The 25,463-nt window shown below is 45.9% G+C and overlaps 2 protein-coding genes across 21 annotated transcripts in view; both read left to right on the top strand.

Annotated features, from left to right (window-relative positions):
* CRADD (CARD and death domain containing adaptor protein) overlaps positions 1-24,294 on the top strand; it is a 182,025-nt gene extending 157,731 nt beyond the window's left edge. For 8 of the 20 annotated variants that reach the window (XM_021092767.2, XM_084957589.1, XM_084957592.1 and 5 more), the window contains one exon: positions 14,043-16,984. In XM_021092767.2, coding sequence (XP_020948426.2) covers positions 14,043-14,344 — 302 coding nt within the window. In that variant the 3' untranslated portion in view covers positions 14,345-16,984. Of the gene's footprint in view, positions 1-14,042; positions 16,985-21,131 lie in introns of those variants that run through there. The other 12 variants (XR_014804367.1, XR_014804371.1, XR_014804376.1 and 9 more) reach the window with 7 other exon arrangements.
* A 383-nt stretch (positions 24,295-24,677) lies between these two features.
* LOC146403563 (uncharacterized) overlaps positions 24,678-25,463 on the top strand; it is a 201,118-nt gene continuing 200,332 nt past the window's right edge. The window contains exon 1 of the mRNA XM_084957596.1: positions 24,678-24,814. The gene's annotated coding sequence lies outside the window, so the exon portion shown is untranslated. The remainder of the gene's footprint in view (positions 24,815-25,463) is intronic.

Below are 25,463 nucleotides of genomic sequence, written 5' to 3'. Positions count from 1 at the left end.
AACAAACAGGGAATACTTGAGTTTTTATGTTCAACAATATTTGCTGATTACCTTTATATTTGAAAATCATCTTAGCTAAGAATGATATGCAGAGAGTATACTTTACTCCCCTTAAAATTTTGGAGGAATTGCTTCATTATCTTTTGCATTTAAAATACTGTTGATTTCTGTTTGTGAGTCTCTTTCTGTTTTGTAGCTAAATTCTCTCTTTTTTTATTTCTTAAATTCCACATATAAGCAAAATCGTATGATATTTGTCATTTCTCTGCCTGGCTTACTCAGTAGTATGATAACCTCTTGGTCCATCCATGTTGCTGCAAATAGCATTATTTCATTCTTGTTAATGCCTGAGTAATGTTCCATTGTCCACACACCACATCTTCCTTATACCAAAGGAGAAGGCAAGGGAGGGGTACGTTAGGAGTTTGAGACTAACGTATACACACTGCTTTAGATAAAATAGCCAACGAGGACCTACTATATAGAACAGGGACAAAGAATCTAAGAAAGAATATATATATATATATAATTATTATATAATATATATATAATTATATATATATTATATATATAATATAATATATATATAATTATATATATATTATATATATAATATAATATATATATAATAATAATATATATATAATTAATATTATATATATTATAATTATATAATTATATATAATTAATATTATATATATATATAATTTAGAAAACTTATTCCTGGAAAAAAAAAATACTTGGGAAATTTTCAATAAGGACTCTCTCCCCCTTGTAGGCAACTTGCTTTTTCTGCTTGAAGGATTATATCTTGCAACTGGAAATTCAATTATTTAGCCAGAATATGTCTCACAGTTGGTTATTCTATGTCAATGTTTTCCCTACAACAGGGTATGTGCTTTCAACTTAGAGATTAGATTTCATTACTTATTCACTGTAGGGATATTTTCTTGTGCTAGATCTTTGAATACTTTGGGCTTAGTTTTCTACTTTTTGCCCACTAACCTTTCAATGGATTATAATTTTCTCTCCTCCATAGATATAATTTTTCCATAACTGCTTTAAATTCTGCCTTTATCTCAAGCCTTTTGTGAATATAAATAATGTGGAGTCATGTTAATGCTATTCCTTGGTGTTTCTGATTTATGTATTAGTTTCGTGATGATGCTGTTTGGTCCTCATTTTTAGTATGACACGTTTCCTGTAAAATCGCCTTTCGTTATTTGATTATCCCATGATTAAGCTCTTGTTTACCGTAATCATATTTCTTTTATGCTTTTAAGGTATTCAATGGTAAATTACTTTCTCTTATTCCTTGAAGATTGCCAATTTTTTGTCAGTTTTTTCCCACATAATATTCCCTCTTAAAATCACTTGTTACACTAGCATGTGAGTGACCATGCCATGTCATTCCATCTTGCCCATGTTTGGGCAGCGGTGCTCAGCCTGCGGTGCTTGCTCTGCCAGACTGGGATCGCTTCTCCTTGACACCCCTTTGACTCCCTTTTCGTTGCCCTTTGAGGACTGGATACTTCCTCTTCTGGGCACTTGCTTTGCCTTAAGGGCACGTGTTGAAAGAAGGGTTGGCAAAGGGGCCGGCTCCTCTCTGTTGTTTATGGGGCCACCTTGTCACACCTGTGCCCTGCAGTCTCTCCTGAGCCTGTGAAACGTCTCGTCGCTTCTGCTGGCAGCAGTCAGCCCTCCTGTTCATGTTTGTGATCTCCCCCATCTTCCGTGGGGCAGGTCCCATCCCCAGCGCTGAAGTCAGAGGAGAAAAAGTGAAAGGAAAGCCCATTTCATTCATTGTGCGGTTCCCAACTGGGGAAATCAGAGTCTCTCTCTTCGAGTCGAGTTTGATTGAATGATTGATCCAGCTTCAGGGGGTGCTGGAGTATGGTTCAGCCATCTTTGGAGGGCTGGATTCTTTTTGTTACCTTTTGTTCATTTCTTTAGGTCCTAGGGGCTTTGGAGACTCTGGAATCAGAGTATTTGCCCAGAAGCCATCTTGGGGTCTGTCAATCATTCTGACTCTCTTAAAATTAAACATAGGTGTGGGAGAGAGGGGTTCATTGTGGCCCAGTTCAGTACAGAAAGTGGGTACCTGCCTACCCTTAACTTTGTCAGTGTTTTACTGTTAAAGAGTTGCTACCCCCTCTTTTAAAATGTTCTGTCTTCTCCAAGATGATACAATATAATTTCTGTGTTTTCTTTAAGTGCTAAGTAACTAAACATGGAAGCACTTGGTACTACTATAGCCATTAAGAACAGAACCAAATGAACACGTTGTTATTGTAATGGACCATCATTTTAATATATTCATTTATCCAACAGTATTCATTTATGTGGTGAGAACCTACTATATGCCAGGCACTTTTTTTTTTTTTTTTTTTTTTAATGGCTGCATTTGCGGCATATGGAAGTTCCCAGGCCAGGGATGGAATCCGAGCCACAGCTATGGCCATGCCAGATCCTTTAACCCACCACCGGATGGGGGATGATATGTTGGAAGATGTTATGTGGATAAGGGGATATCTTAGAGTGGGCTAGGAGTTGTCATTGAGAATAGGGCTGTCAGGGTGGGTTCCGTTGAGAAGTTACATTTGATGGAGGGAGTCAGTGGAAGACTCTTCCAGGGAAAGGAACCAATTAAGCACAAGGCCCTAAGGTTCCAGGAAGGCTGGTGTGATCAGGGGGTAGGATGAAAGGTCAGTTGATGAAACTGAGTCAGGTCAGTGCAAGCATGTGAGAAAAATGAGTGGCTCAGCAAGTTGTAACATGAACTTTTAAAGTTTTTGATACCATTCTGAAAAAATTTCCTATGCCAATGTTCAATTAATTGTCTTTTGCTATGGAAGGATAAGTTTCCATGAGCGCTATTTTAAAAGCAGGAACAAGCAAAACCCCGCTACGAGAGCTCCAGAGGTCTTGGTTGTCTCTTGGTGGATGTACCGGGAAGAGTGATGCAACAGCATGGGAATCACAGCTGCTTAAGGAGAAGTCGAAGGGCATGAGAGCTGCAGAAAACCAAAGTGCTTTTTAAAAAGAGGGTGTAGCATGTTGTATCTAAACAAGGCCTTAGGAGTCATCTGGTTTTACCTTTTACAAATGAGAAAGCAATCCAGGCGAGGCTAAGTGACTTCATGCAAGGTTTGCAGCTAGTTTGTGGCAGATTGAATGTAGGTAGGACCCAGGCCTGCTAATTCTTAGTCCAGACCCCTCTGTCCACCCTACGTCCCGCATTTTAACTCAGTAAGAGCTCAATTATTGCTAATAGTTTTGTTGCTGACCTTCCACGAACTTGATGGGCCAATCAAGTTTTCCATGACAATACGTATGATTTACTTGTGTTTTGCAACAGGGCCGTCCGCCTGCTGGAAATCATTTTTAGAAAGATCACACAGTTTATTTCTCCACCTCTCTGTGAGGACCAGATTGTTCCTTGTGGTTATCTATCAGAACAAGGGGTTCTAATTAGCTGTCTTTTCAATGTGCTGCCTTTTTTTTTTTTTTTTTTTTCCCTTTCCAGGCAGCCAGTCCCTAGGCTGCAGTCCCTCTGCAGAACCACTGCCCTCAGGGACGAAGATGAACGCGTGAGCCCTGGGAGGCAGCCTGTCACGTTAGTTTTCTTAGCCTAGTAGGAGCCTCTGTTTCCTTCCCTCTGTAACTAACTGTCCTGTCTGAGATACATTCTTATTTGTGTGTGTGTGTGTGTTTAATGGTGTTGTTTAAACATGCACTTCAAAACTTGCACTGTGGTGGGTACCCTGCTTTCTGGTGACTGTTTTACTTGGGTCCATATTCTCTCTCACTGCGCGGTATCCGCTCTGTGTTCCTTTGTATTTCTTCATCTGTTCCCTGGTAATGAGCTCTCATATTGCTTTCAGCTCCTTTCTTCCGAGTGGTACGTGATAAAAACAACCTCGTAGATGACCCTTCCTGGGTCTGAACGAGAGTTTTTATAGTTTTTATGGGATATATAAACCCCCAAACAGGAGCGCAGGTTATAAGGTGTGTGTATGTATGTTTGCTAACGCAAATGATTTAGCTTTGTGCCAACAACTTCCTACCTGTCCCTTAGTGACCTCTTTCAGAGTGTTTCTTGGGTAAATACCCCCAGGAACAAGAGTATGTACTATATTCCGTTTTATCTGCCCTGCCTGCTTGCTTGTAGAGGGGCTGCCCAGTCTTCATTCCCCACTGCAGTCAATAAAGTTGCCTACACGGTCCCATTACAGCCAACACTTGGTATTGTCTAGATTTCTATGCACATAAAGTAATTTATCATTGCCATTTTGGTTGTTATTTCTTAAATCTCAGCATTTGAGCCTCTCTTTATGTGCTTGCTTTTGCATTTCCTCTCGTTTGAATCTCCTGGTCTTCCTTTTGTCCTTTTTCCTTGAGAGATTCCTGTCTTTTTTCCTCTTGGTTTCAGGTGTACTGAATAAGGCCAGAGAGTATTCCCTCTTTACTTGTCGATATTAGGAAATATCTTTTCTCGTTCTGCTCCATCAGCTTAAACCATGGTCTCTTTCAATGTAAAAAAATGTATCTTTGGGGGATTCATTTAAAAAGTCACTTCCCACCACAGGTCATAAACTCCTCCAACGTTACTTTCCATTCGGTATACAGCGCTGCCTTTTATGTTTGAGCCTTTATCCATAGGAAATCTATCATTGTTTAGGGGGTGCTGAAAAAGTCTAGTTTCTTTTTCAATACATGTAATTAGCTAGTTCTCTCCAGGTTGGAGAACGCCTCTTCATTCTCCTTTATGAAATTAAAACTGTCGTTACAAGAATTGTCATCTTTATGTTATAATAACGTCATTCCATCCAGCACCGGAGTGACTGCCTAGGCACAGGTTGCCTTACATCTTTTAACAAAAGCTTAAAATTTTCCACATGGCGATATTATGTGATCTTTGCTAATTTAATTTCTAGCTCATTTATAGTTGTCATGGCTTATTTTATTTTTATTGTATTTTGTATTTGATTATTGCCGGAATGGAGAAATGCTGCTTGCTGTGATTTTTGTTTTGAGTTGATCTTTCATCTGGCAATTTTGTTCAACCCTCTGATTTGGTCTAATAGATTGGCCTTTTCCTATGTACTAGAAAATATAGTCTGAAAATAGTGATAGTGTTGCGGAAACCGCAAAAACCATGGCATCGGAAGGAGACAAACAGCACTTGGAGATATGGAAAAGCAAGGTTTATTCAGCACCGGTGCGGGCTCAGAGGAGTCACCTCCAGAGTCTGAGCACCATGTGTTTGTTCTCACAACTTTTATACATTACAAGGTCTTGATTTTCCCATGGAAGCATCCCGGACCTCCCCCATCCCCAAGCAGACAGTGTTCCTCCCTAAGAAACTGAGCAAGCAAGGTTACAGAATCAGAACTGATAAGCAATGCTGGGTACCTGATTAGCAGGGCTGCTGGCTTGGACAGAGAGCACACAGTTGTTACATTATTACAAGAAGGGTGGCATAGTGATGAGCACAGCTGGAAAGGCTTGCAGCTGCCTTCTTAGCCAAGGGGGGGTTGTTCTTTAGTTAAAACTCCATTTCAATAGTTTTATCTCTTCCCTTCAAATGCAACATCTAATTTCTTTTTCTTTACAACACTGCTCAGGACTTCCACCACTGAATTCAACAGTCATGGTGCTAGTGGGCACCTTGTCATGTTCCCATTCTTAAAGGGGACACATTTTAAAGTTCTTTAGATTAAATCTGACTGAAGGCTTTTGTAATTTTATCAAGTTTAAAAAGTTGCCCATGTTCCTAGTTTTTAAAGGAATTTTTAAATGATACATAGGTATCAGATTTCATCAAATTTTGTTTGTGTTTATTAAGATAATGACTTTCTAAGCCACTGATATGTTGAATGAATGGATACATTTTATAATGTTGAAATTATTGCAATCCTGGGATAAGTTCGGCTTGTTCGCAATATATTATTTTAAATAGATTTTTAAAACCTCGAATAGTTAATATTTAGGAATTTTATATCTAAAATTATGACTGAAATGAGCCTGTGATTTCTCTTTTCTTTTTTTTTTCTTTTTACGGCCATATCTGAGGCACATGGAAGTTCCCAGAAACAGAGGTCAAATCAGTGCTGCAGCTGGGGCCTAAGCTGCATCTGTGACCTACGCTGCAGCCTATGGCAATGCCTGATGCTTAACTGCTTAACCCACCGAGCAAGGCCAGGGTTCGAACGTGCATCCTTACAGAGACTAGGCTGGGTCCATTGAGCCACAACAGGAACTCCTGATTTTTCTTTCCTTTATTCTCCTTGTCCTGTTTGGAATGAAAAGCACAGGCACCTAATAAAATGGGTTACATAGTTTTTGTTCTTTTTCTGTTTTCTAGTTATATAAGATAGGAAATTAAATGTTCCATGAATGTTTGCCAAAACTAACCCAGGGCTCTTTAGCAGGGGAAGGCTTTGATTACTCCTTCTGCGGATTTTTTTTTTCTTTCTTGTCTTTTTAGGGCCGCACCTGCGGCATATGGAGGTTCCCAGAGTAGGGGTCCAGTTGGAGCTATGGCTGCAGGCCTACGCCACAGCCACAGCCATGCGGGATCTGTGCCACGTCTGTGACCTACACCACAGCTCATGGCAACACCGGATCCTTAGCCCACTGAGTGAGGCCAGCAGTCGAACCTGCGACCTCATGGTTCCTAGTCGGATTCACTTCCATTCTGCCACAACGGGAACTCTCTTCCGTGTATTCAATTCTTGGGTTTATTCACATTTTCTATTTTGTCCTGCACAAGTTTTGGCATTTTATATATTCCCAGAAATGTATCATTTCATCTGCATTTAAAAAATTCGTTAGTACCTTGTGAATGGTTATAGCTTATTGCTCAGCAAATTTGCACTCTTCCAATCTGTGAGAAGACTGACTTCCCTCTCCTCTGGGCCTTTGGCTTGGCCGCACATGTCTTGTTTTGGTCAAGGGAACCTTAGTAGCCTTGACCTGAGCAGAGGCCTTAAATGTCCTCAAGGCCAGGTTAGCCTTTTCTCCTAAAAAGCGGCTGTACCAGGAGGGACCATCTCTTAGCTTAACTTTTTTCCTGGTCCGGCAGAGCCGAAGCCTGTGAGCCTCCCTCCGTGAGTTAGGGAGAGTGGTTCCTGTCGCCAGCTCACCAAAGGAATGGGTATGGTTTTTCAAAGTGCGGCTTCATGTCCATCTGAGTCACTTCATAGAGAACTCATGTGCGCTCACAAAAGCTCCAGGCACATCCCCAAATAACTGAGGTTTAAAAGGGCCTTCGGTCATTGAAACCCTGGCTGCGATTCTGGACCCCTGGCCGCAGCGCTCTCTGACTTTCCCAGCAGCTGTCTATGTGCTGCTGTGCCTCTCCTTTACCCGTGGTCTTCGGTCTCTGAACTGTAGTTTTGAACCCGTGCAGGTCCTCTTCTCGGGTCACCATAAAGGTGGCCGCATATCGTCAGGACGCAGGGTAAAAATGGGAGGTTGACCACACAGGACACTGGGCCTGTGGACTTGTTTTCAGTCATAGAATCCACACTCAGCCAGGCTAAACCAGGGAGTGCCATCTGCACAGACGTTTCTTGGAAAAGTTGACTTTTTTTTTTTTTTTTTTTTTTTTCTGAAACAGATCAGAAACACATAGCTCATAGAGATGGTGAGTTGGAAACTTGACTTGGAGGTACTTTTTGCTTCAAACATATCATCACTTGCTGAAAAAGGAGACACTGAGTTCCATGCTGGGCTCAGCAAGGGGCCAGAGGTCAGAAAGGAAGGGTGCAGAGCTCAGAGACGGGTCTCTGCCCATGAGGCGCTTGGGAGATGGCGAAGTCAGAGAAGATACAGAAGAGTTAGGGGTGCGTCTTAGATCTGAGCCCGGAGCAGCTCTTGATGGGTTTGAGTGTGGGAGGAATCAATCATTGGAGAGGAGAGGGGAAGGCCGAGCTGTTTCTATTCATGTAATGACCCCAGAGATGGGGGGTGGGGTGGGGGGATAAGTACAGAGATGGGGGGTGTGGGGACGGGGGGTGTTCATTCCTGCAAATGGGTTTTAGCTTCATCGTGGTAGACAGGTTCATCAGAGAATGTTGTTTTCTTTTGAACCTCTCAGTGAGTTTTAACTTTGCTGAGAATGGGATTAAAGAATTGCATGAAAGAGAGAGAATCCATATAAGGGAGACCATTTTCTGAGTATACGAAGGAGCTAACTCCTTGCTTAGAACTTTTTGGGGAAAGATGGACATTCTTTTTTTTTTGTCCTTTTGCCATTTCTTGGGCCACTCTCCCGCATATGGAGGTTCCCAGGCTAGGGGCTGAATGGAAGCTGTAGCCGCTGGCCTACACCACAGCCATAGCAATGTAGGATCCGAGCCTCATCTGCAACCCACACCACAGCTCACAGCAACGCCAGATCCTTAACCCACTGAGCAAGGCCAGGGATCGAACCCGAAGCCTCATGGTTCCTAGTTGGATTCGCTAACCACTGAGCCACGGCAGGAACTTCAAGATGGACATTCTTATGTCACAGTATCTGGTGGTTCTTAACCAGGGGTAATACTGCCTCGTCCCGCGGATGTGGACACGTGTGCTCTGGTGGAGATGGGGGGGGATGTTCCCAGCACTTAGCAGGTGCAGGCCAGTGGATCGTCCTGCCTGAGATGCCAGCAGTGCACTTGCTGAGAAGCGCTGCACGTCCCAAACTTCAGTCTCTTGTATTCTCGTTGTACAGTCCTTGCCTTATTTATTAGTGGGACACCTGTACCTCTAATGTAGTGCCTTTATTTAAATTTACTTTTTAAGTTTACTTTTCTTGTTTCTTTACTTTTTGATCATTCTATACCTGCTTTGTAACTGACTTATCTTAATCCTTGCAGTCATGGGTTTGAAATGCTATGGATACTTTTTACAATTGTGTTAAAATAGACACATGACTAATTCTAACCCAGAAGCTTCCCTGATTACCCCGGCATCATCTTGCCCGCCACCAGGGGTGCGCACATCAAGCTTGGAGGCACCGTGGCCAGATGGTCACAATGGATTAATTTAGAGCTTGACCCGATTTGATGTCGTATGTCCTTGGGAGTTGACCCTGCTGCCTTAGGACACTCCTTTTTAATTAACCTTATATTCAGCAGAATTCATGAGCTGGAAGGGCCTCATGAGGATACTTTTCCAGCTAAAGGTCAGACGCCACAAACAGCTGTTATTGTCTCTCTCTGTGCGTAAGATCTCTTTGGAAGGGCTTGATGTGTTCTTGGCTGGGCAGCACTTAATGTGTCAGTTATCCTTGCTCAAGCCCATGTCCATAGAGGGCTGGCCATGCCCCAGTTATGTGGCAGTATTCGCAAGGGATGGGTGACCCCGAAAGCGTGGAGAAGGACAGCAAATACTGTCCTCACTTGCAAAAAGTTGGCTCAAAGCATATGTTGCATTAATAAGTGGCCAGGAGTCGGAATGATGACAGAGGACAGACAGCACAGTCACAGATGCTCCCTCCCCAACACCCAATAAACACCCAAAAAGCAGTTCAAAACAGAACCGTTTGCCAGGGGCCACCAGACAAACAAGAAGGCCAGTCACAGCTTTATGCCATGCACTTTGCTGAGTGGCCGGAAACAGCCCATCCTGACCCCTCAGAGGCAATGCTGGGAAAGGAAGGTGAGGAGACAGCCTCCTGAAGAGTCTCCCCCACAGATCAGCAGGGGAAGGAGCTGCTTGGGTGAGTGTCGGGAAGTCCTCTGAGCAGAGGCAGGAAGGCAGCTCGGAGCAAGCCGCCTCCCCGGAGCCCGGAACCACCCTGGGAGTGAGTGCGCCCTGGCAGAGTGAGCGAGCTTCCAAAAGAGAGGGCAGTGCACAGGAGCCCCGGCAAGGGCTGCTCCGCGAGTCCTACCTGTCCTTCGCGGCGGAACAGCGCAGAGAAAACCGCAGCCAACCTCACATCCCAGCTCAGAGGGAGAAGGGCAACTGGTCCCCTACGAGGGAGCAGAGCGTAAGGAGACATCGGTTTACTCCCCAAGACAGAAGCTCTGGATAGAGCTTCTCATGTCAAATATGAGCAAGATGAAGCTAAGTGTGATGACAACTCTGCAACTATGCTGCAGCAGGGGACTGGGTGACAGGAACAGCTTGCAAAAAAATGAACACACAATCAGTCTGGTCTGGGAGAAAACTGTCCGGGGAAACTCAGCCTCACAAGTATCTCATGCTGCGGAAGAGCTGAGTATTGGAGTTCCCGTTGTGGCTGAGAGGTAACGAACCTGCCTAGAACCCATGAGGACGTGGGTTTCATCCCTGGCCTCACTCAGTGAATTAAGGGTCTGGCATCGCCATGAGCTGTGATGTAGGTCGCAGACACAGCTTGGATCTGGCATCGCGGTGGCTGTGGTGTAGGCCGGCAGCTGTAGCTCCAGTTCAACACCTGGCCTGGGAACCTCCATATGCTGTGGGTGTGGCCTTAAAAAGACAAAAAAAAAAAAGCTCAGTGTCAATTCAGTAGAAATAAAAACTCAATATTATAATTGGATACAGAGATTCTTTTAAATTTATATTTTTAATTGTAAAACAGAACATGGAGCTTGCTCTCTCTTCCATTTTTAAGCATACAGCTCAGTGGTCCGTGCGTTCGTGGTGGTGTGCCACCACTCCAGAACTCTCCACCCTGCAAAACTGAAACTCTGTCTCCATTAAACAGCACCTCCCGTCCCCCCTCCCCAAGCCACTGGCAACCACCATCCTTCCCATCCCAGGGAATTTGACTCCTCTTAGTAGTCACATGAGTAGAATCACAAGAGTGTTTGTCCTTTTGTGACCGGTTTATTTCTCTTAGAATGATGTCCTCAGGGATCATCCTTTTTTTTTTTTTTTTTTTTTTCCCTTTTTAAGACTGAAGAATATTCTATGTGTACTATACCAAGTTTTGTTTATCCATTCATCCCTTGATAGAGGCGTGGGTTGCTTCCAGTTTTGGGCTGCTCGGAACAATGCTGCTATGAATATGAATATACAAACACCTTTTCAAGTCGCTGCTTTCAATTCTTTTGAGTATATAACCCCGAAGTAGAATTGCTGGATCATATATGCTCATTTCATTTTTAATTTTTTGAGGAATTGCCATACTCTTTTCCACAGTGCCCGCCCCATTTTATATGCCCACCAAGAGGGAAGCGGGTTCCAATTTCTCCACATCCTCACCAATATTTATTTCCTGTTTTTGTTTGTATGTCATAGTAGCCATCCTCATGCGTGAGAGGTGGGAAGGGATTTTAAAAGAGAGATTGATTGAATAGGTTGAAGAGCCAAGAAAAACTGAGAGCAAAAACATAATATAAGTGGGGGGAAAAAAAATCCGGAAGAGCCATAACTCACAGTCAGGCAAATAGCACTGGGGAAAGGCATGAGCTAATCGTAGGGAGAGAAAGCAGTAAGAGAGAAAATGACAGTCGTGGGAGATGGGCAAAGACACAAGCATACGGCACAGACAAAAGTGTGCAAAGATACAGCACAGGAAGATTTTTCTGAAAGGAAGGAAGAACTCCACCTTCGATCAGAAGGTCATGCCACATACCTGGAAAAGCTGATCAAGAGGAACCAAGATAAACCTTGAACGAAAGCTTCGGGACTGTCAACGCCAGAGAAGAAAAGCAGGTTCGACCCAAAGGAGAATAATCAGGTTGGAATGAGAATTCTCTCTACCAGCATTGTCTCCCCTAAAAGTAGGAGCAAGATCGGTAAATTTGTGAGATGAATAAAATTGAATGTATATTTAAATAATACAAACATTTAGCCATAATTTAAAATGTGCTAAAACATATTAAAATAACATCACATCGTATTAATAAACATGAAGTGTTCGTTCAGCAGCGAAGGCAGTGAGGAGACAGTCTCGATCTGAAAGAACTCCGGGAATTGGTCATCATGGAGCTTTCTTGCAAAAAAAAAAAAAAAAAAAAACCCAAAAAAACCCCACCCTCTAAAGAAATTTTACCCAAGTGACTCAAATCAAAATAACAGACTTGAGAGGAGAAAAGCCATGGTTAAAACACAGTAACAACAACAACAAAAGACGGGGGAAGAGTCAAAGCCTTATGATGTAGTTTTAAGACTAAGCAGCGGGGAGGGGGGAGAGTACTGTGATAGACGCATGTAAACAGTCGGCAGCCAACCAGATAAAAATGGTACAAGCAACAACAGCGGAGAGGTGTGAGAAAAAAGAGAGGAAAGAGAACCGGCTCGTTGTAGAGCATTCCTGTGAAAACATGCTGTTTACCTCTGAAAGTTTCATTAATTTTTTTCTCGGCGTTAAATAGTTTGTATGTGTGCATGCATTTTTTGTTTGCTTGTTTGGTTGATTTTGTTCTTTTTGTTTTTAAGCATTGAACTGCAGGTCACAGAGCCATTGGGTTTCACTTCTACTGCTTTTACTTCTGTTATCGTCAAGCAAAATTAAGTCACTCTTATTCGTGCACGTAAAGAAAACTGTTACGTTATCTTTCTCATACTGTGGCCCAGAATGCTGGTCACCAGCCGTAAATACGATGGTGGGATGGTGGCTACGTTGTTTTCCTCTTTGCACTTTTTTGTGTGGTTTGAACTTTCAACATAGGCCCATATTTTTATAAAAGCTATAAAAGCATTAGTGTTACTATAAAATAGTAGTCAGTAGTATCATTATTCTGATATACTTCTTAAGTCATTAAAAAAAAAAAAAAGCAGCCTTGACAAACACCAGAAAGAGTCTGTGACCCCATTTTTGCAACCCCTGCCTAAGATACTGGCAAGTGCCTAAGACCAAAGGCACATGCTATGGAAAACATGAGCTATTCTAACAGGATGCCTTTTGCCTTCTCATAGAATTCATAAATCAAAGCAGCAAGCTGGTGAGTGTGAAGTGGGATTGACCTCAATTCCTATGACGCTGGTGACAGAAAGTGTGGTACAAGGTGCTGTCGCACAGAAGTCTGAGCTTCTGGTCCCGGCCTAACCCCTCACCCCGCATCATCATCTTGGAAGTTTGGAGTCCTTTGCAGTCTCTGATCTTTGCTGCGATGCTGGGTTTCTACTTCCTTGAACCCGCCCGGTTCTGAGGCTGCAGGGCCTTTTGCATACGCGGTGCCTGCTGCACAGGGCAGGCCTCCCTCCTTCCCTTCCCCTTCATCGGGCTCCTTCTGCCCATGTTCAGGGTTTCGCTCTCACCTCCTTCCTCGGAAGGCCTTCTGGATAACCAGTGGCACATCTGAGCGCATCTGTAGTTATTCACCCGATGTCAGGTTTCTTCAGCTCACTGGCCTTGGGGAGACTGGGCTCCATTGGAGGAAGTGCAAGGTCAGGTTCTCTCCTTGCCCCTCCACAGCAGGGGCTTCCTCTTCCTGCCCCGGGCTTAGCCAGGATGGTCCCTCTCCTCCCATGACCCATGCTGGGACAACCATCTCCGCCTTTCTCTCTTTCTGCTACCTCTACATTTTTTCCCCCCTCAGGGGATGTTTTAGCTCCTGCTTCTGTTAGAAATTGTAACTTTTCTTGGTAGTCGTCAAGCTTATCAGGAGAGAGTAGCTGTTCTGTTCAGCCTGTAACTCTGTAGTACTAACCATTCCTACAGGAGAGAGTGGCACCCCTGCACCCACAAGCCAGTGCCTGAGAGAGATGGACCCACGTGGGCATTCTTAGAGTCCCCTAGAACTCTCTGCTTGGCTCCTCTGATAGAAGAAATAGAAATGCAAAAAGCATGTTGCAAAGCCGTACATGCAATGTAATCCTAAATATGTTTTATATGTAAAGACTGAAAAGAAATAGATCAAATTATTATGAATGAGTTTCTCTGATGGGATTTCTAGTTATTTTTATTTTCTTGCTTCCAAATTTCCTGTAATGAGATTTCCATAGATGCTAGGTGGTACTTCTTAAGCCCCTATATATAGCTTTGAACTGGGCAGCCCCCTACCCCCCCAAGATCAGGAGGGTTGGCCCCTGCCATTTGCAGGTGTGTGCCATTCTCCCACCTTTTCCTTGTCCGCCCCATCTGATGTCTTCGCTCGTGTCTTTCTCTTCCCCAGATGACGCGATGGCTGGAATCCCCCCGCACATCCTCAATAGCTCCCCGTCCGACCGGCAGATCAACCAGCTGGCGCAGAGGCTGGGCCCCGAGTGGGAGCCCGTGGTGCTGTCTCTGGGCCTGTCCCAGACCGACATCTACCGCTGTAAGGCCAACCACCCCCACAACGTCCAGTCCCAGGTGGTGGAGGCCTTTGTCCGCTGGAGGCAGCGCTTCGGAAAGCAGGCCACCTTCCAGAGCCTTCACAGGAGCCTCCAGGCCATGGAGGTGGACCCGTCTGTGCTCCAGCACATGTTGGAATGATGGTGCACCCATTAACACCCGGGGCCCCCCGTGGCATGTGCCAGATCCTCACTCTCACCCGGGGCAGGTAGATTTGGGGGGATTTTTTTGTTGTTGTTGTTGTTTTTTGGTCTTTTTAGTGATCCTTCGATAAAAGGAGATAATGCGATTTCCACTTGACATTTCCTTGAAAGGCAGGATGACTGAGTAGGTTTCCCACACTGCTGCATTGACAATTCATTGTGTCTCATTGCTCGAGGATGGCATTATTTGAATCGTGCAGGTTTTAATTGTGTGGTTGCCTTTCAATAAACTGATTCATCCTAGTGGCCCGAAAAAAATGCGGGTGTCCTATATATAAAACATCCACTTTTATGATGCCTGAGAATCGAACGGTGGACGTAGCTGTTGATAATTATGATAATAAGAAAAAATGAATTACTGTATATAAAATGGCCCTCTCATGAGTAAGTATTTTTGATATTCCTGTATTGCATAGATTGGGTGTGAAATTCTCGTAGTCCTTTCTCTGGAACAGAATTGATAGTAAGAGCGAAATGGCTATGTTCTCTGATCAAAGTAAATAGCACAGGCAGGGTGCCTGCATTAAATGGAAGACACTAAAGCTCCCTGCAAAGACCAGTTACAGTCCCAGCCTGCAAACCTGAGCTCTTTATCCTTAAAAAAATTTGCTTAAGAAAATCACGTGCCCTCTATTGAAAGGAGTGGGGCTTGGGGGACAGTGTGGTCCTTCCTCTGAGGTCTTAATGACTGAAGGGTTGTGCTCCTAAGGGCCACGGTTTAATCTTCTGCCCTTTTACCACTAGCACGTGGCCTTTGTCAGACGCTTGACCGTTTGCAAGGCTTCTCACACGTGTTGTCTCGTCCGGACCTCACAGAAGTGCTGTGAAGTAGCTGGGAAGAGAGGTGAGCCCCCTTCTGTCGTGAGATGGAGTGATGTGCCTGGGGTGACTGAGTCAGAGTGTGTCTTGAGATCACCCCTCCTGTGTGACCTTTCCACCTGCTCAGTGTCACTCCCTCTTCCCCCACATGCTCTCATTCCTCCTCTCCCGGGAAGGAGCTCACTGCCCGCCTGCCGCCAGCAGCATCTCCTTGGGTGAGTCACGTCACTTCTCTAAGCCTCAGTTTCCTCATTGGTAGAATGAGGCAATGCTTTGTCCCCACGTCCGAGACTTTTGTGTTGCTTAAAGGCGTCACATCTGCCAAGGGCTCCTCCAGTGCCTGGCCCATCATCAGCTCTTGGGAAATGGGAGCTGTTCATTGGCGGCTGTGGCTGGTTGCGGGTGCAGTTCACAGACCAAGCCGAGCACTGGCTGAAGCTGAGGGCTCTGTAGCAGGAAGTGCTATTACCATGCCTCTTGCTAGGCTTTAAAATGGGATAGGAGTTTATTAACTGCTCAGTGGGCCCTGTCAAGAGAGGGACAGGTGACCATTCCCAGTCTGTGATCTGTCCTTCGGGATAATTGGAGAATCCACTTCTTAACCCGAACCTAGCTCAGAATTTTTCGAAGGGAAAAAAACCTATACTGTTTACTTGTGTCCATTCTGAGCACAGGCACATCGAGTGGTGAGTGTGAACAGAAAGTGAACACTCAAGAAGAGGCCGGTCTTGTGTTGATGACATCCTTTCAAGTGTCTGGGAAGCATATTCCCTGTCCTAAGAAGGATCATTATGTTTAGGGTTCAACACATAGATCAGAGGAATGGTCCACGGGTCTTATCAGCTCTAATTTTCCATGTTGTAGCCCAGCCATGAATTCATTACCTTACAAAATCCTCACGCTTCTGGCCCCATCGCTGCGCCCCGTGGTAGACTGTACCTCCCCCCACCTTCCCTAACTGCTCGTCATTTTGAACCTTGGACTTGTTAATAGCGCTCTTCGTCTCCCTGGGTTTGCTAACAGAGTTGCTTCAGCTTGTGTGCTCACCACATTTACGGATGAGTGAGGATGGCTGGGCTTTGCTGCATCTGCCTAGATGGCGTTTTAGAAGCGGGTGTGATGACTGGCTAGGTCATTCTCGCCCTTTGTGGGCATCTGTCATGCACGGACACCTGTGTGCTCTGTCAGCAGTAAAGGGCAACTTGTGATGAACTCGCCTGCCGTGGGCTGTCAGGGTTCTCAGGGAGCTCAGATGTGTTGCCCTTAGTGGTCAAGGGGTCTCCACCATCACATGGCAGCTGCACCTGACCGGGCTGGCTCATGTTCTTGCCGAAGATTTGCCGAATGGAAGAACCAAGCAGCAGATCACTGTCTGATTTCTACCTCTGGCTGCAAAGAGTGATGCCGCATGTCACCTGCCTACCTGCCAAGAGAATCCGAGAGGTGATGTGCTTGCGAGCAGTACATGTGTTTTTGTGCAGGAGAAGATTCTACGATTCCAGAGATCGCCTTCCCCTGATAAACTTCTGAATAAGTGCAGTGAGGTGACAGGGCACTTGGAGGTGCTGACCAAAAAAAAAAAAAAAAAAAGATTAAAAAGTCTCACCCTAGCTTGGTTTGGGGGGTGTGTGTGTGTGTGCGCGCGCGCGCGTGCACATATGCATGTGCATGAGTAGGCCCCTAACTTTTTAAAAACTATAACTACATAAAATTTTATCAATGCAGAAATAGCCCATCTTTTTATTGCAATGTGGAAAAATACCAATGAAGAAAAAAGTAAGAATGGTTCCTACTCCCATCTTCCAAAGATAACCACTGTTAACAGCCCAGGTTGGTTCCTTTCCTGGGCCTGTGTGTTCTTTCGGTAACAAAATCAAGGTTGTGTCATACACGTTGTTTGACAATCGGCTTCTTTTACGTAGCTTGTAACTATCTTTACATATCGTCCAAGGTTTTTCTCTGCCAGCAATTTTCAACATCCTTTGTGTTTGGAGCGCACTTTCAAGTCCTCTAATTTTTAGCAGAATATTTGAAGAACTTAAAAGATGGTAGCTACGAAGTATGGCAATGTCTTTTTGCTGTCAGAACGTCCGCCGTAATTCCACCTTTCGCCTGGTCCCCTTTAGAGACGTGTCCTTACTTGAGCAGAGCTGTTTCCCGTCCCCACTGTGCACTCTTAGATCCTCAAAAAGCACAGTTGAGTGCATTCCCATGAATGTTCTGGGCTTTACTCTGAGTTTTTAATCTTGTTCTTAGAGCACGAGGCCCTCTCCACGGCTCTGGGTGACCCACTCAGCTCAGTGTTCTGTTCCAACAAGAGTAGGTATTTGGGGGACAGCAGGATTGTACCTACAGATACCAAGCTGTTGGGACGCCGAATCTGATCTGTGTGTAGCTGCTGGTCTAGTGGTGGCATCCTTTCCAGCATGTGCATGTGCCAGCTCTAGGTAACCACCTTCCTATTATGTCGATGGATCATTAAGGGGGTCTTTGTTTTTCACTGTTTTAACAGGAATGCAAGGAAAGTCCTTGTTAAATATTTATATTCACCAGAGGTTACAATGAACTGGACCCCTCCTTTGTCTAGCTCCAAACTGATATGAATTTTGTGATTAATGAGCTTTTGTTATATAGCAAGCCAGCCCAGCATGTATTGGCTGAAAACTTAGCTCCCGATTGTGGGAACCAGCTGGATTGTTGTGATCCGGGCCAGCCCACTGGTCTGTGCTGGGCTCTCACGCCTCTGTGGTGAGTTAGTGGGCCGGCTGAGGAGAGATGATTAGGATGGGGTCACTCGTACCATGTCTGGCACGTGGTACACTGTTGCCTGGGGCAACAGAGGTGTCTAGACCACCCATCTCTACCCATAACGTTTGCCTCACCTTCTTCACTTGGCGGCAGTGGCTGGGGTTCCATGGGCAGCAAGAAGGCAAAAGCCTGAGTGCGCAGGACTTTTCAAGCTTCTTTTGCTAATACCCTGTTGGCTGAAGGGTCAGAGTGAGAGGGCGTAGAGAGAGGGGGGGTGAACTTAGGCCTGTTTTGCCCAGTCTACCGCAGCCAGTATTTTAAAACTGGGATTTCTGGGGCCCTATGGGAAAACAAAGCTTGGCTGTTCTGGATCCCCCTATCCCATGGCAATAATGGGCTGGCCCATTCTAGCTGCCACCACCCCTACCACCCACAGGGTGCACATGCCTGCCCAGCTGCTCTGCCCGCTACACACCTGCTCAGCCCTGTAGGGTTTCGTATGCATGGCCTCTGGGCACATAGCCATGAAGGTTCTTAGGGTAAATGCCTAGAAGTAGATTTGCTTGGTGTAAAGTAACACATTTTTAAAAACTTCTTTGACTTTCTACAATGTTTAAAAGGTTATTTTCAAAATTATTTTTGCTCAAGCAAATATAGGGAGTTGATTGGAAATGCCACTTGGTTTCCCCAAGCCTCAGTGATGAACTGTGGAAGTTTCTGCAAGGGGGTGGAGCGGGGAGGTCTTGCACACACACACACACACACACACACACACACACACACACACGCGTGCGTGCGTGCGGGCATGCAGGCGACTGAAGCAGTAGGATGAGTCTGTTTTCCTCTCTTTCCTGGGGGAATTCTCCAGAAGTGGTAGTTTTGGAAAGAGACTCCCTGGGTCACCTGTTCCGCAGACACCTCCCGGGAAGCTCCTGTAAGCCAGTGACTCTGCCAAGTTGGGAAGCCAAAGCTGCCAGTGAACACAGTCCAGGTCCTCCAGGAACTCGCTGTTTGGCCGTGGAGACCCACGTGGATCTCTGGTCACAGTATGAGCGGATGTGGTCCACGCCCGTGTAGTGAGTCTGGGGGGTCACAGAGGAGGAAGGATTCGCTGCCTTATTTCAGAGGCGAGAGGCACGGGGAAGGCTTGCGTGAGGTTCCCTGTCCTGGGCCAGTTCTCCCTTTGTCAGTGCCAGTTTCCTCATATGTAACGTGCACCATAGCAGGACTGAGCTTACAGCGAGGACGCCGTGAGATGAAAACTTAGACCATTGCCTGGCGCAGGAAAATGTTTTGCTGAATCACTGAGTTGAATTATTTGAGCTGTCAGAGTTTTTCTAATATTCTTCACCCCATGGGGCCCTGAGAAGGGTGAGGGTTGGAATCCCTTTTCCTGCTGTGATTTGCGTATGAAAATAGAAAGTACAAGTTCCTTCCGTCCTTTTACCAGGACTCTAAAGACAAGCAGTATGAATTGGTAAACACACTTCAGAGCATATTCAGAGTGGGAATGGGATTCTGATCTAACCCTTGGCTGTCATAAAATGAATCCCTGCCATCAGCAAGCCAGCAATTGGAGTAGGCTACCAGAAATACAAAAAGAGAAGGACGACGTGGTCCCCGCCCTGCAGGCTCTCAGCCTGTTGGGAAGACAAATACAACAGCCAGCCGCTCTGATACTGTTTGGCCAGCCCAGAGGAGGGAGCAGTTAGGTTGGCTGCAGAGGAGGTGACACTTTCTGAGCTTTAGTACGTTCTGCCCAAGTTAGTATGTTGGTCCCTTTAAGGGGAGTTACTGCATAGGAATACGAGAATGCCACTTAAATGTATCTTACTTCGAGTTTGACAAATGGCACTTCCTGCCATGGGTCTAGGATGCCTTCAAGATGCTCTCTCAAAGTAATTTCGAAACTAAGAGGATCTTATTAGTAGACTAAGTGGCCCGTAGTATCTCTTGCTGTTACATCAAGACAGTGATGCTATTGAAATGTAGGTGGCTTCTTTAACCACAGCGGGATCAGATCAGGTTTCACGTTTTAGATATTTGGGGGCTCTTTGTACCAGCTCCTGCTCTTAGTTCTTTCTCTAAAAGCCCCACAGGTTAAAATTAGATGTTGCTGGCATACAAGGAATGTTTTTAATGTAATAACTGCCTGTTTACTTCTTAGAACTGTAAATAGCTTAGAAGAACACGGATGTCTATCTTACTGGCTTTTACTGTTTTTATAGGAAAATTAAAGTCTCACAAAGACACGGTTCAGTGAGCCAATTAAGCCTTGTCTGTTAAAATTATGCAGAATATCTGGCAATAATTCTAAAAGCTATTATTAATTTAAACCATAGACCATGAAATCCAGGTTTCAGGACTTAAAAAAAATTGGACTCAACATCTTGGTAATATGCATGTATTTCCATTTCATTTTCATATTCTGTCTCTAGTCATTGCTGGTTTGGGTGTCAAATCGCAGTCTTTTTTTTTTTTTTTTTTTTTTTTTTTTGTCTTTTTGCCCTTTCTAGGGCTGCTCCCGTGGCATATGGAGGTTCCCAGGCTAGGGGTCTAATCGGAGTTGTAGCCGCCGGCCCATACCAGAGCCACAGCAACGCGGGATCCGAGCCACATCTGCAACCTACACCACAGCTCATGGCAACGCCGGATCATTAACCCACCGAGCAAAGCCAGGGATCAAACCCACAGCCTCATGGTTCCTAGTCGGATTCGTTAACCACTGAGCCACGATGGGAACTCCATCAAATCGCAGTCTTATTAGAGAATATTGGTGGACAATATCAGTTCTGTGTCCCTCCAGAATTCACACGTTGAAATCTTAACCCCCAAAGATGAGGATTTTAGGAGCTGGGGCCTTTGGGAGGTGACCAGACTCCCAGGGAGTAGCCCTCCTGGAGGGACCTCACAGAGCTCCCCAGCCCCTCCTGCTCTGTGGGGACACAGTGAGAAGGCTCCAGCTCTGAAGCAGAGAGGGCCTTCACCGGAACAGGACCATGCTGGTGCCTTGATCTTGAACTTCCTAGCCTTTGTAACTGTGAGCAATACATTTTTGCTGTTTATAAGCTACTCAGTCTATAGCATTTTGTTATTAGCAGCCCTAACGGACAATATCAAGTGGGTTGGATTTGGTCCTATCACCTTCCTTTCATCAGGTTCTAGGGGTCACATTGATTTAATCGAGACTTCGCTGATGCCAAGGTCTTTGGCATGACTCATCGGCTCATTGCTAATCCCAGGAGAAGACTGAGTGCCTACAACTGAAGTAAGTAAGCCCCTTCATAGACTGGTGCTGAACTTGTGCTCCAGGTTGTGTCCTGGCCAAGAATGAGGGGGCTCTGTCAAGGGAATATTCCTTTGAAGGCCCAGAATTTCTGTAATAGGTCATAGTTCTTATCCATGCAGGGGGCACGGGTCCCTTTAAGATGTGCAAAGACTATGGAACTATTCTCTAAAAAGTGGACATATGCACACACACACACACACACACAATATTTGGCGTATAATTTTTAGGGGGATTCCCAGTACATTTGAATCCAGACACTCACCCCCAAAACCCTAAGTCTGTCCATCATAAATGGGCCCCTGGCACCAGACTTCATCCGCAGCTAGGTCGGCGGATCGTTTTTTGCTTTTGTGGAGTATTTGGAGGCTTCGTATCCAATGGAACGAAGCCACATGTTCCTGTTGGGTTGCACTAGAACGTGAGCTCAGTTATGAAGGGCTGACCAAGGTATGGGACTAAAGGTGAAGCCACTTGTCTAAACCTTGATCTTCCGCCCTGTGGGAGGGCAGGCTGCTGGCCCCCTTGGACCCACCTCTTGGAAAGGTAAGAGCTTGCAAACCGATCGTGTGCGACGGTCTCTAGTTGTGAGGAACGACCTGCCCCTCCCCATTTCCTTAGACCCAGAGACCCTAGGCAGGGAAGGACTGAGCCTTTGGTTCCAGCGCATTGCAGAGTTGATTCCAGCAGGACATTCGATAGAGCCACAGCTACTTCATAGACTCAGAAAGTACTTGCAAGAGTACCTTTTTGTGCCACCAGCTCCCTGAGTCAAGTTTCTGTCAGCAGCCTCTGGAAGTGGTGATTACTCCCTCCACGGAAGCTGAGCTCCCCGCTGGCTTTCTGCTGTGGGAGTGGACCCTTTGGTTGTCTGTGGTCTGTTGTCAAGTTATTTTGTCACTTACTCTTGTCAGCGGCTGATTTTCCAATGGCTACTATCTTGGAGGCTGCAAATAAATCCTCCAAACCCAAGTCCCCTCTTTCAGAAAATATGGAAGAAAAACATACACCAGGCATTTGGGGTATAATTTTGCAATAGGGGGACACGTATTCATGAGAAATGTCTCAAAGAACAAGGAGGAGGCCTGGGTTTCATAGAGGCCACTGCACGAGGGAGGCATCCACAGATCTTGTGGGCTCCTGAGAAAGGACAGAGGTGGGTCTTATCTCAGAATATGGGAAGGTGGGCTTGGCCTCTGCGGTGGTTCGCTGTATCTTGGAACAAAAAGCCTGAGGGATTTCTTAACCACCACTGCTTTCTGGGGGCACAGGACTCAGATAAACGTCTTCGTTGTCAAAAGCCACATCTTCTTGGACCTCTAGGAACCTAAAGCAAATCCGAACCAAAAAAAAAAAAAAAATTTTTATAAGGTTGGATATGAGATAACAATCAGAATTCCGGCATTTAGATGGCCTGTTTTAGAAAAGACATTTAAGCTGCTCCTCCTTGTATAGGAGTAAAGAAACCCAGACGACCTGCTGGACCAAAGCTTCACAAAAGGAAAGGAATAAAAGCTCTTACGGTTTCTTAGAGACCCAGGGAACTCACGGAACGATTGTCAATTTCAGCCAATCATGGAAACCCTTTTTGTAACTTACAGAAATTCATGCAACATATATTTTTCTGAGCACCTGTTATGTGCCAGGCATGGATATAGACAGTCAGGATACAGCAGTCAGTGCCACGGTGCCAGATTTATCTGCTTGTAGAGCTCCTTGCTCTGGAGGAAAAGCATGCAACGAAGGGACCAGGGAGAGCCAGGGGCTGAGCTGAAGGTGGACAAGGGTGAAAGCCTGACGAAGGCGAGGAAGAGCCATGTTGAGGCCCAAGAGAGCATTTTGGGCAGAAAGAAAAGTAAAAGGGGAAGGTTTGGGATGGGCACTTACCTAACATTTCGAAGAATGACAGGGGGTTCCGAGTGGCCAACATGCAGTGGGGCTGAAGTCAGAGAGCCGTGGGAAGACAGGGTGGGGTCCGACGGGCCACTCTGATGACTTCAGTTCTTACTCAGGATGAGATGGGGAGCTACAGGGTGGCTTTCGGGAGGTAGTGACATCATGGCTTTCGACAGGCGGTGACATCATGGCTTTCGGCAGGCAGCGACATCATCTAACTCCTATATGCAAAGGATCACTCTAGCTGACGTTTTAAGAGGACCGAAGCAGGGAAACCAGGCAGAGACAACTGCCCTAATCCTGAGAAGGCAGGGGCTTGGATCAGGATGGTCAAGGCCAGCACATGGGCGTGTGCTCTGCTGCTCAAACCCCCTTCTGGAAAGAAAGACTTACTCCTACAGCAGCTGGGAGTCTCCAGCAAAAGGCCTTTGACTGTCAGCTCTCTTAAGCGTGGCCTTCTCTGAGGAGAGCCGTCCTGCCCGGTGGCACTCCCCCTTCCTGGGGCAGCCTGTGTGTGGTGCCTTGTGGGTGAGCATACGAAGGCCTGGCTCCTCGCTCGGCTCAGGACGGTTCCCAGAGGCCACCCCAGCTCAGAGCTCCTCGCGGAGTCAGCTCAGGCTGTCGTCTGGCGTGACGGGTCACAGCGCCACTTCTCCCTCTCTCCACGCCTCCTGCTCTCCCTTTGACAGGTGTTGAGCCCAGGAGCACGCTTTCCTGCGGCCGCAGCGCCATCTCAGAGTCAGCTTCCGGGGGACACAGCCTGTGACGTGGCTGGTGGGCAGCAGCCAGACTGAACACATCGCGAAGATGCAGCTGAATGGATTTGCTGGTGGATTGGACGAAACATCTTTCCATTTGTGTCCTTAATAAGTGGGAAGATGGAATCACGATGAACTGATGTGAAAAAGACCATGGGAAAAAGGGGGGGGGTTGTGGGGAGGGGAGCTAGGGAATATATTAAAAATAAAAATAAATTCTTCATGTTCATGCAGGTAATAGGTCAACTTCCACTTCCAGGAGCACATTCTTAACTTCGATTTGGAATACTCCCAACAGTTACCTGCTTTTAGAGAGAATCTCCTGTGGCAGACACTTTAATTTGAGGAATGTCGGAGTAAAGCGTGAATACACATGTGCAATCATGACCCAGTCGTCGCTAATTCAGTGAGACACAGAGAGGGTGAGCAGTATCATAAGGGAACAAACCCAGCCATTGGCACATCCACCAGGATAAGTATTAAGAAGTGTTTTCTCTAGAAGACCCACAGGGTTCCTGGGACAGTCACAGGCTCCCATGAGAAGCTGAAAAGAAGTAAAGCTGCTTACAGACGGCACACAGCACACACCCAGACAATAATCTCAGGCAGTATTACACACCTAGGCAACAATGACGTGACCCCCCCTGTTACAGATACAGTTCTGAGAAACTTACAGTAAAGAGAAAGTTCACTGGGGGGAGCCGTAGTAAGGACACGAATCCTGAGCGAGGGCTTGACAGAAGGGTAGAGTCAGAGGAGGGCCTGGGAAAGGTGTTTCGAGAGGAAGGAAGAGCATGAGAGAAGCTCGGAAGTACGGATGGATCTCACGGACACAGGAGCAGGAGTGATGGGTCTGCCTCCCAGGAAAATTACATCGGTTGGAGAAAGTAGGGCAAGTCAGGTGACTCTTTCTTTTCTTTTCTTTTTTTTTTGTCTTTTTGCCATTTCTTGGGCCGCTCCCACGGCATGTGGAGGTTCCCAGGCTGGGGGTCGAATCGGAGCCGTAGCCACTGGCCTACACCACAGCCATAGCAATGCGGGATCCGAGCCACGTCTGCAAACTACACCACAGCTCATGGCAATGCTGGATCCCCAACCCACTGAGCAAGGCCAGGGATTGAACCCCCAACCTCATGGTTCCTAGTCGGATTTGATAACCACTGAGCCACAACGGGAACTCCAAGTCAGGTGACTTTTAAAACCAGGCGAAGGAGCGGAGTTCCCATAATGGCTCAACGGAAATGAATCTGACGAGCATCCATGAAGTGGCAGGTATGATCCCTGGCGTCACTCAGTGGGTTAAGGATCCAGCATTGCCATGAGCTGTGGTGTAGGTCGCAGACACGGCTGGGCAGCTGCAGCTCTGATTCAGCCCCTCGATGGGAACTTCCATATGCTGCAGATGTGGCCCTAAAAGACAAAAAAATCAATAATAATAAATTTTTTCAAAAAGCCAGGTGAGAAGTTTGTATTTCACCTTTTAAATTACCAAGAAACAGAGTTCTTCTTAAGACCTCAAGGTGCCAGTGTACATTGTGAATCTCCACAAT

The sequence above is a fragment of the Sus scrofa genome, chromosome 5 (assembly GCF_054392235.1).
Source record: "Sus scrofa isolate SSC_HxYL_T2T_F1_AM1 chromosome 5, Sscrofa_HxYL_maternal_Yorkshire_Landrace_v2.0, whole genome shotgun sequence".
NCBI lineage: Eukaryota > Metazoa > Chordata > Mammalia > Artiodactyla > Suidae > Sus > Sus scrofa.
The sequence above is the reverse complement of the archived record's forward strand: the minus strand, read 5'-3'. Positions and strand labels throughout refer to the sequence as shown.